This window comes from Daktulosphaira vitifoliae, unplaced genomic scaffold (genome assembly GCF_025091365.1).
Source record: "Daktulosphaira vitifoliae isolate Bord-2020 unplaced genomic scaffold, ASM2509136v1 Scaffold_3, whole genome shotgun sequence".
NCBI lineage: Eukaryota > Metazoa > Arthropoda > Insecta > Hemiptera > Phylloxeridae > Daktulosphaira > Daktulosphaira vitifoliae.
The window spans coordinates 32,022,028-32,035,473 of NW_026099574.1; the positions used below are offsets into that span (position 1 = coordinate 32,022,028).

General features: G+C 29.7%; 1 protein-coding gene across 3 annotated transcripts in view; it reads left to right on the forward strand.

The window, feature by feature from the left end:
* Positions 1-13,446, forward strand: part of LOC126901746 (protein PFC0760c-like) — a 55,959-nt gene that overhangs the window by 7,391 nt on the left and 35,122 nt on the right. The window contains exons 1-2 of one of the 3 annotated variants that reach the window (XM_050678485.1): positions 11,481-11,709; positions 11,827-11,871. In XM_050678485.1, the coding sequence (XP_050534442.1) occupies positions 11,599-11,709; positions 11,827-11,871 (156 nt within the window). In that variant the 5' untranslated portion in view covers positions 11,481-11,598. Of the gene's footprint in view, positions 1-1,893; positions 2,218-11,480; positions 11,710-11,826; positions 11,872-13,446 lie in introns of those variants that run through there. The other 2 variants (XM_050678486.1, XM_050678487.1) reach the window with 2 other exon arrangements.

Consider the following 13,446-nt stretch of genomic DNA (forward strand, 5'->3'; position numbering starts at 1 on the left):
AAAAACCCAGCATAGTGTGGTCACGGCACAGTGAGGATATGGCATAGTTAGGGCAAGTATAGATGATATCTGACAGTAATTAAAATCACTATCATAAGAAAGCTCCTATGCAATCTGTAGATAGTGTTTAATTTTAAAAAAAATGGCGGATTATTCTAAAAGCGAAATTCTAACTCAAAAAGAATTAAGGAAAAATTGCAAAAAAATTATTGCCACAGGCAATGATTTTTACTGAATAGGCAAACGTTCGTCGCATTCGTTTTTTGATAAAATTGACAATTTAAACTAATTCAAATAATTAATTAACTAATTTTTTCGACTCAAAAAAAAAAAAAAATTGAAATAAGTTTAACTTTATATTCTACGTAAATTAGTTTTATATAATATTCATGAAAATCAGTGTACCCCATTATAAGTTATATTAAAATAAATTAAAGTACAATACCACGAATTTTAACACAAAAATAGCACATTTTTGAATATGATAACCATGTTCACTCTATCTCGAAATTTTTTTTTCATAGTATAGTATATTACATAAGCTTTAAATTAAGATTAAATAAAAGTGTCAATATTTCCGGAAAATTTTCAAAAATTGAGTTGAAAACCGATCAAAAGTAAGATATTCAAAAAATGTAAATCAAATGTAAGAAGTAAACATAAAATATTTATGAAAAAATAATTGTATTTATTCATACATTTTTCAAATAGTTATAGTAATTTAAAGTTGAAAAAATAAAATATGAAATCGTAAATTTTAATACCAAAATTACATATTTTTTTTCTACGACAACCATTTTCTCATAGAAGATAAGTTGTCAGGACAAATTTTTTTTTTGAACATATAGTACATATCAAAAGTTTTGTTTTCACATATGTGTGAAGTTTGGAGTATTTCCGGAACATTTTCAAAAGTTCAGTTGAAAAAAATTTATGTTTTTTACAATATTTTAAGTTTTGAACGCCCCCTATATAAGGAGAAATTGTCCAATTTTAATAAAAAGTATGTCAAATGAAAGATGTACTTATAATGTATTTAGAAAAAAAAAATTTGTGCTGATATATACATTTTTCAAAAAGTTATAGCATTTTTAAGTTGAAAATTTAAAATCGAAAATCGAAAATTTTAACACAAAAATAGTGTTTTTTTAACTACGGCAGCCGTTTAAATGTAGAAAAAAAAGTGTCGGGACAAATTTTTTTTTTTCATTTTGTAGTACATAAAATAAGCTTTAATTTGATATATGTTTAAAGGACGCAGTCTTTCCGGAACATTTTCAAAAATTAAGTTGAAAAAATTAATTTTTGTAAAAAAGTTGCCATTTTAAATCCCCCCCAATGAGCAGGTTAAGTGTTAGATTTTCAAAAAAATGATATCAAATGAAAGGTAAATATCTAAGGTTTTAGTATAAAAAAAAATTATGTTGATTTGTTGATTTTTCAAAAAGTTATGGAAGTTTTAAGAAAAAAAAGTGAAAAAATTTCGAAAATTAGCGATTTTTAAATTTGTAATTTTTTTGGATATTTCCCCCATTTGCGGGGAACAAGGGAATTTTTTTCAATTTTTAAGGGTAATGTCTTCAACTAGATACGATTTGTGATCTTTTGACGTATTTTTGAAAGAAATCGGTCCTATGAGAGCTGAGAAAAAGTGGCAACAGACATAAAAAAAAAAAAAAACACATCATAGTAAAATTAATACCTTCTCCGCTTCGCATCGAAGCTAAAATGTTACATTATAAAAATATTAAAAATATTGTTCTAACCTTTAAAGAATTCCAAGGGAATATGTAAAACTTATTTTCGCCGAATTACCGGATAATTTCTATATTATAGGGGGAATATCACCTATTTATTTAATGAAAATAAATTGAAAATTTCATTTCGTTATAGAGCTGCTTAGAAATTTTGTGTCGAATATTGATGAGTATGAAGACATTGAAGACGATGAAGACATTGAAGACGATGAAGACGATGCCTACGATAAAGATGATTAGAATAATACATTAATGCTCGAAGTAGCTTTTACTTATAGTTTATAAAATTTTGTTAAAACATTTTGTTCCATAATATATCTATATATATTCATAAATGTTTAAATTATTATAATTATAGTGATCTTTAACTTAAATTATTCAAAGAATATATGTATCATATTTACTGTATCTCATAAAATACTCATATTGATCCATACATTTTTCAAAAATATATAGCATTAGAAATTTAAAAATATAAAGAAGATTTTTTCATTAATATTGATGTCTGTTTTCACCATGAAGACAAAATAAATTCTGAAATTTTTTTTTTTATAAAAAAGTACGTTATATTAGCTTTAATTTAATATATATATAAAAGTGACAGACTTTCTGGAATACTTTCAAAAGTTAAGTTGAAAAAGTTTTTTTTTGTGAAAAATTTGCCATATTGAATCCCTCCCTGTAGGCAGGTTAAGAGTCAGATTTATAAAAAAAATATACCAAATGACAGGTAAAGACATCTATAAAAAATTTTTTTTATTAATTTGGTCATTTTTAAAAAAGTTATGGTAGTTTTTAGTATAAAAAATTGAAAAAATGTCGAAAATTAGCTATTTTAAAATTTGCAGTTTTTTTTTATAGATTTCGCATATTTACGGGGAACGAGGGAAATTTTTTCAATTTTTGAGACAACGTCTTCGACTAGATACGATTTGTCATCTTTTGATGTATTGTTGAAAAAAAATCTGTTTGGCGGGAGCTGAGAAAAAGAAGTAACAAACACAAAAAAAAATACATCATTGTAAAATTAATATCTTCTCAGCTTCAGATAAAGATATATAAAAGAAATTATTACTTTTAACATATTGTAACGTGACAAAAGTATCTATTTGTTTTTTGTCTATTTGTATATACCAATACATGTAATATCTGATATCAATACTTCGCGGGCTGACGAGCGACAACAATGGCAATCCTGTGACGTACCGGTGGGAAATTATATTTTGTTGAAGGTCGAGCGGAGTTTTTTCATAGTCCTATCTTATCTAAATATTGTTCCTATGTGGTAATAATAGCTTTACTACTTACGATACTAATGGTGTTATTGTTATCAAATTGAATCAACTAAAATCTTCACTTAACATTAGTTTATAAACATTTTTAAGTTCATAAAAAATTCTCAAAACATTTCTTTTTCTAAAGCATAGTGAACAAATATTTTAATGTGTAATAAAAAAAAAATTTTGAGTGCGTGGTGCGGGCCCATCTGTGGTGGCTGCAGCCTATAAAGCTTGCGCTTAAATGTGACCCTGTATATGTATGCATGTATGTGTATATATATATTCCTACAGCCGCTTCGTGACAGTCGTTTCGTGCTCAAGGAGATTCTAACTTAAAGATGTTTTTAGAAAGTGAATAATAATATTAAAATAAGCTTTAATTTGATATATGTTTAAAAGACGCAGTATTTCCGGAACATTTTCAAAAATCAAGTTGAAAAAGTTAGTTTTTGTAAAAAAGTTGCTATTTTAAAACCCCTCTGTGAGCAAAATAAGTGTTAGATTTTCAAAAAAAAAATGAAAGAAAATTACCTAAGGTTTCAATATAAAGAAATATTATTTTGAAAAGTTAATATTTGAAAAAGTTATGGGAGTTTTAAGTACAAAAAACATTCCGATAGAAGGTGATTTTTATCGCAAAAATTACATTTTTTTTAAAATTTTGACAGCTATTTGCACATAAAAGATAAGGTGTCGGGACTAACAAATAGAATAAAATAAAATAGTATTGCCGAATAATTAATAAGTTTATTAAAAAAAAGTAATAGTAATCGCACAATAGTTGTCAAATGACTAACGATGCTCTGAATTACAACAGTCGCAGTCGGCCCACTTTCCGGTTTTGCAACACCGAAAAATACCTTATAAACACATTCTTATAGGCCGACCTCAATTACAATTCAATTTATGATTATCTGTTATTATAATTGTAGAACAATAATAAAACTAAGTTAAGTATTCATAACACCCCCTCCCTTAAATGTAAGTAGTGTTTGAAATACTACTTACATATAATACTCTTATATTACAATAAAATAATTAAATTAACAAGACTTCAGACCATACTTTCATTGAAATTTGTACATTGTGCGATATCTGGTTTATATTGTCGGGTGGTATTTTTATATTTACACAATGCATATGAAGTTAGAATTATTATTATTAGAAAGAGACAGTAAAGAAATGGAATATGAGTATTTAAAATGAAATGATCGGAAGACACTTCTATTGTGGATTCAAGATTATTGAGATATATTGAGTCATCTGCTAATTAATTCAAATCTTGAATGACATTATTTTCTGTTAACGGTTCAGGCTGATATTTAGAAATTTTATTAGTTATATTAGAATTCATGTAAACTAAAGGATTATCGGGAACAAAGTCTTGGAAGAAACAGAAATAATGTTTTGAGATGGTAATAATACTGAAGTTTGGGTACTCACAGTACAAGACTTATTCACTGTTATTTTACCAATGGTATTAATAGAAAAGAGGTTCTGTACATTATTACATTTGAGTGTAATATGAGTTTCTGTAGGAGTCACATATAACCAAGAGTTTTGAGTTTCTAACTTATGATATATGGGAATGAACAATTCACGATACTTAAGATTACAATTGACAATTGGATAATTAGGTTTAAAATATAGATTTACGTCACAATTTTTAGTTTTGGAATGACGATATAGCGCTTTAGAGTACTTACATAATTTAAAATTACTTAAATCAAAACAATTTGAAAGTTGAAGGTCTGATAAAGAAAAATAATAATCATTATTTCTTTTTAAAGCTAAATACTTAGATTCGGTTACAATAAAAATAAAATTTTGATTTCCTTGTGGTATAGGCAAGGATATGGGGTGAAATAAATTAAAATCTAAATTAGACAATAAAGGGATTTTTAAATTAAAAATCAAAGTATAATTAATATATAATGCATCAATAGTAGTTATCTTGAACAAATCAGTTAGACTTGTAGAATAGATAGAAACTGGGAGTTCAAGGGTTGATGGTAAACTAAGACGGATTTCTTTCAATTCATTAAGTAGGATATTAGGAGGTAGGATACTAGAATGTAATCGACCACTTAGAGCTGAGTTAACTATAGCAAGGAGGTTCTGAGTTTCCCAACTGTATTGGCTAAGTAGTAGAGTTATGGTGGCTGTATGTTTAGCTAGAGTAGAAATGAATTCGACTAAATTGATTTTATGAGCATTCATTTGACTTTGCGATAGTGGTTTCTGTATATTTTGGGACATAATTTGTTGTGATAAATCTAGATGTAGTGAGGAATTGTATGTGTGATGAACTACGGATTTCATAAAGTGTATTTGTTCTTTGGATAGTCGTAGAATTTTTTCTTTATTTTCCTGAAGTTCGCTGATTTTAGTATAAAAATATTCAGCATCTTGATCGGAACATACACCGAATAAAACATTTGCTATTCTACCAACGAAATTTGCTAGACCTCTCTTTTGTCGGGAGTAAAGAGAACTGCTATTCCCCTTCAGATTTAACATAGATGAAAGAGTAATATGATTNATCAGATTTAACATAGATAAAAGAGTAATATGATTGAATTCTATTTCATTTAAATAAGGTAATGTAATTTGAATAAATTGGGTACAGACTGTAGCTATTTTTATATCTTTTGAATTTTCTGATGCGTCCCGAAAGTATCACCAATATGAAGTGTGAGAAGAAGTTGAGTTTGGTCATAGGAGGTTTTAGATTTCTGCTTCTTTTCTAATAATCTTTTTCTGGCAATATTATGAGTTTCTTGCATGTTTCTATTTAATTCGAATTGATAGTCTGTATAATTATACTGTGGTTCCGGTTCTCGGGTAAATGATGTTGGGACTTGAGCTTCATAACCGTATAAAAGTTCGTAGGGCTGGTATCCCGTGGCAGAATGAGTTGTTAAGTTGTAAGTGAACATAGCAAATGGAACATAAGTGTCCCAATTTCGCTGATCTTTATCTACGAAGTGTCGAAGATACTCACCTAAAGTCCGGTGACTTCTCTCGAGACTTCCATTGCTCTGCGGCCTATAGGGAGTTGTAGATGTTTTTTTTATTTTCAGTAGACGACATGTTTCTTTAAACACATCACTAAGAAATTCGGTGCCACAATCAGTAACGAGATTCTGAGGGATACCATGTAAGCATATGAATTTGGTTACAAAATGATAAGCANCTTGGTTACAAAATGATAGGCAACAGTGTTTGCTTCATGATTTTCCATAGGGAAAGCCCATGAAAACTTTGTAAGATCATCTTGAAGAGTTAGGACGTAGGCATTGTTATGAGATGTACGTGGAAGAGGACCGACTACATCCATAAAAAATTTCTCAAAGGGCTTTGAAGAGGTAGTAGTAATTACCATCGGTGCTTTCACATGACGATTTGTAGTCTTGTTTTTCTGACATGATGTACATTTTTTTATAAACTCAGCCACGTCATGATTCATACCGATCCATGAGTGTTGTTTCTTTAATCTATTGATAGTTCGTGATATACCCTGATGACCACCTAAGGGATTTAGGTGAAATTCTTGAATGATANCCCTGATGACCACCTAAGGGATTGGATGCGAATGCTATAGGTAAATCCCTTCATATAGGACCTTGAGACAAGATACAACCTACGGCATAGTTGCTAGCATCACAAGTGAGGACAAAGAGTTTCTCAAAGTCAGGACATTGAAGAATTGGAGCTTGTGTTAATACGCATATTAACGTCTGAAAAGATTCTTGGCAAAGGTCATTCCAAGTAAATGGGACATCCTTTTTTAAGAGAGCTGTCAAAGGTTTTGCAATTTCCCCATAATTTTCAATAAATCGTCGTTAATAACCGGATAATACAAGAAATGACTTAACTTCCTTAACATTTTTAGGTACAGGAAAATTTTGAACGCATTCTATTTTTCTTGGATCAGGTTTAACACCTTGGTCTGTAATAACATGACCTAGGTATTGAGTTTCCTTGCAGAGAAATTCACATTTAATAGGTTGCAATTTTAGATTATATTGTTTAAGTCTATCAAAGAATTCTGTGAGCTTTTGAGAATGATCGTCTAAATTTTTAGCATATATGATTATATCATCTAAGTAAACGAAAGATTTTACTCCATTTATGCCAATTAAAACTTTGTTCATCAGGCGTTGGAATGTGCTTGGTGCACCTTTCAAACCAAAAGGCATACGAATAAATTCAAAATGACCTTTGTCAGTCGAAAAAGCGGTTTTTTCACGGTGTTCGGGTAACATAGGGACTTGATAATAACCATTTGCTAGATCAAGAGTACTGTAATAGCGAGATTTACCAAGCTGGTCAAGGATATCAGTGATGTTAGGAAGAGGATAGGCATCTCCTTGAGAGACCTGATTGATTTTTCGAAAATCAACGCAGACGCGATATTTGATATTTCCATATATGTCTGGTTTTTTTGGTACTACTAATAATGGCGCATTCCAAGGAGATTCACTAGCAGCTATAACTACCTCTTTCTCGAGTTGTGCTATTTGTTCATTAATCTCATTCTTGTGTTTGTAAGAGAGTCGATAGGGCTTGTCCATTATCGGCTGTACATTATCAGGTGTTTTAATTTCATGATATACCGCTGTAGTATGCGTAATTGGATCCCCTTCTAAATGAAATACGTCGGAGAACTGACTGCAAATGCTTTCCAATGAATTTCGTTCTTCATTGTTCAGATGATCAGTACGAAGAGCTTGCTTAAGTCGACTAATTCTGCTTCCATCGAAGTTACTTTGGGATTGTGACTGCGTAATATTTATAGATACTTCTAGATATTCTTCGTAATTAAGACTTTCGAGATTTGGTATCTGAAGATGTTCGGGTTGTTCTGACGGATTTAAAATAGAAAGTAATACGCGATTGCCTTGGACCTGAGTTACGACATTTCCACTTACGAGAGTTTCGTTAATTGACTGAGAAAGAATTAAGAGGTATGGTAATAAGAGTTTCTGATCGAGGAGAGATAACAATACCGGCTGAATTAGAAATGATTAATTCATTGGTTCCATAATTTATGAGAGTCTGATGTCCTACTATGAAAGGTTTTCCTAGGATACCGTCATGAGATATGGGAAAGTCAGGATGAATTAAATGGAACTCTGCTTGAAGGAATTGGTTATTTAGTTGTATAGTTAAGGTAGTCATCCTAATGTCATAACTAGTTCGTTAGTTATGCCCTTCAAATGATATATTATGTGATCATAAAAAATCACACTACTTTTAAAAGATGATACTTTAATGAGGTTTAGGTCACTACCGGAATCAAGTAGAAGTCTGGCAGTGCCCGAGTTTGTCTGATGAATTGGGTAGACAACATTTTTTACAATAACGACACACAACCATTTGTACGCGAGCCAAGTTAGGACGATAGCTTTGCAAATTAGATTTAGGCTTACTAAAATTTAATGGTTTATGCGTATGATTTGAAGAAGACCTGCAGTCTTTTGCTAAATGACCAGTTTTTGTACAATTAAAACACATAACTTTTGACTTTCCTCCTATTGTAGGGGTCAACTTCCTAGATTCGTGCCATGATTTTCGGACACGCTCTTCTTCACGGGAGGCTTGAATAGCCTTCTCTAATGTTGGTGGATTGCGAGCTTTTATAAAGTCTTTAAGATTATTTAAACCTTCGATGAACACTTGGACTGTTTGAGGTTTAAGGCTTTGCTCAAGGGTGGTAGCTGCTTCAGTGCTTTTTCCATTTGTTTCTTGTTCTAAAATTTGTGATTGTAGACATTCTACACGATTGGCATAAGAAATAACATCTTCATTAGGAGCCTGTTTGGTACAATATAGCTCTAGGTAGAGATGATTAGTTGTCCTCTGTGGTTCTAAAGTGGACTTAAGAGTATTATTTAAGTCAGTCCACGATTGGATTTCTTTGAATTTGATTGCTTGTCTAGCTTTGCCGGATAGACGTACTTGAATACCTTTAAGAAGCTTTTCCTGTGCTGTTGAGTCTGCGCAATCTATGGCAAACTCACATTTTTCTAAAAATATTTCAAGATCCTCTGAACTGGTACCATCAAATGACTGTGGTAATAGACGTAGGGCAGCTTCTAGACTTATCTGATTGTTGGCCATTTCACGAGGTAGGGGAAGAGGTTGATTGAGGTTCTGTTCGATAAATAAAGACTGAAATTCTGGAGACTGTACGATAGATTTCTGTTTGATAGGAATAATTGGATTAAAATCAGAAATTGGATTTTGGACTTGCTCTAATTTTAACAAGGTTTGACTACACTGACCTAAAAANATTAACAAGGTTTGACTACACTGACTTAAAAAACTTTCGGTGTCACCTAGTTTACCAAAAGTTATATTTAAAAGTTCAGAAGAAGATTCAAGAAGAGCATCGCCTTTAGTTAATAAATTTTCTATAGGAGGATTAGACGACGAAGTTGAACGTAAATTACGAGAAGGTAGTTTTGAAACAGATATTTTAGTACTACAGGTTGGTTTGAAATCAGATTTGTCGTCGATAGGACTACTACTTCTACTACTAGAATTACTCATAAACAATACTTATAATACTATCTTAAATTCCAAATCTGAGCTTATTCAACAAAACATAATTAAATAATAAACATGAATAAAAAATAGATAAATGTAAATTATATAAATATATAAATGATTAACTAATTTACCCACAAGATTTTCTGATACTTATTTAAAAAATATATATATATATATGTATGTACGTATAAATGAATACACTTAAAAACGAAAAATATTATCTATATCTTTTTATATAAAAATAAATTAAACTACAAAATAAAACTTACAGTAATAAGACATTCACCACCATAAACATGATGTGTTGATAGTTTGGTTGGGTTGGATTGATGTTTCTTTATTGATGTTCTACGCTCCAAAACTGGTCACGCGGAGGAACTTGACTTGTGGGTTTTTAGTGAGTTTTTTAATAAATTTGTGTAAAATATATATCATATATATATATATAAGTTCGGGCAACGGCGAAAGTATATACGTTGGTAGTGAACGAAATAACAGTAAAAATTACTAACCGTTAATTGTATTAAATAAAACAGACAAGTTTTATTTGTTGTTTATTATTATTATTTTATCTTATTTTTGATTCGATTTTCTTGATGTTGTTTGATTTTCGAAGATTTTCTGTATGTTGAGTTCAATGCTTTTCTTGAGATTTCTGATGAGTTATTTGACTATTGTTTGCGTACTTAGTAACTTTTATGATAAAAATTAAAATTATTATTTTTCGGCACCAGTCTCTTCGGTATCGCACCGCTGCCACCAAAATTAATGTTACGAGAGTAACATATAGAATAAAATAAAATAGTATTGCCGAATAATTAATTAGTTTATTAAAATAAAAGTAATAGTAATCGCACAATAGTTGTCAAATGACTAACGATGCTCTGAATTACAACAGTCGCAGTCGGCCCACTTTCCGGTTTTGCAACACCGAAAAATACCTTATAAACACATTCTTATAGGCCGACCTCAATTACAATTCAATTTATGATTATCTGTTATTACAATTGTAGAACAATAATAAAACTAAGTTAAGTATTCATAACAATGTGATTATTTGTTATTTAATTATTGTCTACTCTCGTTTACTTAATGGATGCATAGTTAGCCGTCATCTCCTAGGTGACCCACTCCCGCATCAATAATAACGTTTTTTTAAACAGGCTTAAGGTAAAACGGCATTCTTGTGCGGTGCACAACTAGCCGTCCTATGGTCTAGCTGCCTCGTACATAACAGTAGTCGTGAATAATGTTTATAAAAATGACGATTTGCCCGTTTAATACATAAATAATTTAATAAGTAATAAATATTTTAATTGATTATTTGTCTATTTTTATAGTATATTTTTTTTAAAAATGTAATTTTTATTTTAACAGTTACTTATTGAAAGTTACATATTAACTAATTCCTATATTTAAAATTATTTAATTTAAGTTTTAATGTCAGTGCATAAGTTGACCTATGACTTAATTTTTGAAAAATATAACATTAAAATAAACGATGAACATTGAAATATTACATTTATTCTCTTATCAATTAAATTAGGTAATATTTAAATATATCCAGCTATATAAAATGTGTTTTTACTTAATAATAGCACTATATTCTATAATCGTTTACTATTATGATAAAATTTAAATACCAACTAATATAAAACACAGTTAAATATAAAACTAATATCAGTGATTTTTTAGAAAAATTGGTATGTTTAAAATAAATTAAATTAAATTAAAGTAAATAAAATTTATCTGCAATAATCTAAAAATATTTATAATAATTGTAAATCATATTTCTAAATAAAGTTAAATTTGATTAATACAAGTTTCATTTGAAATGCTTAAAATTTAAACACATTTTTTTTCCATATTTTTCATTATTCAAAATTGACTGAACTTTTACATATAAATGAAATTAATTTAATGATAAAAACAATACTTCAAGTTTACTTGATATTATTGAAATTATATTTTCATTACTGTTGCTGTTATAATAATCATTAAAAATGTGTTTCTATTTTTCTTTTGGAATTTTACTATGTTTTATTTGTTTAATTACAGTACCAAAGTTTTCATTCGGATTGCCCTGCTCAGACGAGGAAACTAATATCAATGATGTAAAATAAGTATTCATAATTATTATTATTTTACATGATTATTATTTTTTTAATTTTTAAAATATTTTGCAACTTAAGATAGTAATTGTAATAAAAAATAAAATTAATGTTTTGTAGATTGATCCTATATCTAGTGAAGTCAATAACAATGATCCAATACAAGTATTTATAGTCATTATTAATATTTTATATATTTATTATTATAGTTTAATGGCTTGGGTATAATATTTATACAAACAACAATCAATGATAATTTGCTTATAAAATATAAAAAACCCAGCACAGTGAGGACGTAGCATAGTTGAGTCCAGTATATATTTAATCTGACAGTGATTAAAATCACTATCATAAAAATCGCTTCGATGCAAATCTGTAGTTTTTAATTTTTTAAAAAATTGGTAGATTATCCCAAAAGCTACATGCTCTCCTCTTTCCTTATTTATATTCTAATTACAAGTTTAAGATTTATAAGTGTAATATATGAATAAATATTTATTATAACAATAAAATATTGTACGAAACTGATATTTAATAATTTAGTGTTGTAATATTTACAAAAATCTTAAATAACGATCTTAAATAAATCTTCAATAACGACCCGTCGCAAATACACGTGGTAGTCATCTTTGTGACACCGCCCAATATGAATCAAATCGCGCACACCGACACAAAGTCAACGTATCTTTTTGATCTTTTTTTAGTGTGTTATTCTATATTCACTGTTATAAAACATTGTATGGAATTATTTATTTATTTTATTTTTCAACGCCTAAACAGGCAATATTTCAAAAAATATTAAAAGCTAAGTTTAAATTTATACAACAAAATATTATTACTACAGTAGAACTCCAATTATCCGAACTCCGATCATCCGAATCGCCGATTATCCGAATCACTTTCAGAAAAAATCAGAAAAAAATTTGTCCAAAGTCCGCGGCGTCAGTGTAGGCACAACACGTGGTAAGAGTTCCCACTCCAGTTCCGGCGCATTGCAGTCACCTGTCATTGTTTATTTTGATTAGTCAGTGAATGGGTCCCGGTCCCCATTAATTCGGATAATTGGAGTTCTACTGTATATACAATATAAATTATTTTGATAAACGCAATGAAATGCTATAAACTAAAAACAAAAAAGGTCTTTACTAAACTCATTAAGTCGCCTAAATATCCTACGGAGAGGGTGGTTTTGACCATATGAGGTAGGATGAAGGGGAAGTTGAAAAAGGGAGTGGTTTATTGTGTTATGGTAAAGGACTCGGAAAGATAATTTGGAAAGAAGTTCAGGAGAATCACTGGAACCATTGAGAAGGAATTTTATAAATGACAGGTCAACATCCTCTCTGGAAAGGCTAAGGAAGGAAGTCGGATAGCGGTGCGAATAGGGGAGTAGTTATGAGGAGGATGATTTATTTTCAAAAGGAAAGCAGCATAGGAAAGGAATTTATTTTTTAGTATTTCCATTCTAAATATATCTTTAACAAGGTAAGGGTTAACTTAACCCCATACTCTAGTATAGATCGAACCAGGGATAGGTAGAGGACACGGAGACAGGAAGTAGAGGAGAAGTTCGAAGTATTTCTTTTATTAAAGCCTAATACTTATAGAGCTCTATAAATAATATTGTTCATATGGAAATTAAAGGAAAGAAAAGGAGAGTAGTAAATGCCGAGGTCTTTAATAACGGAAACACGGTTGAGAATTAAGCCTTCAAGGGAGTATGAGTGATGTTGAGATTCT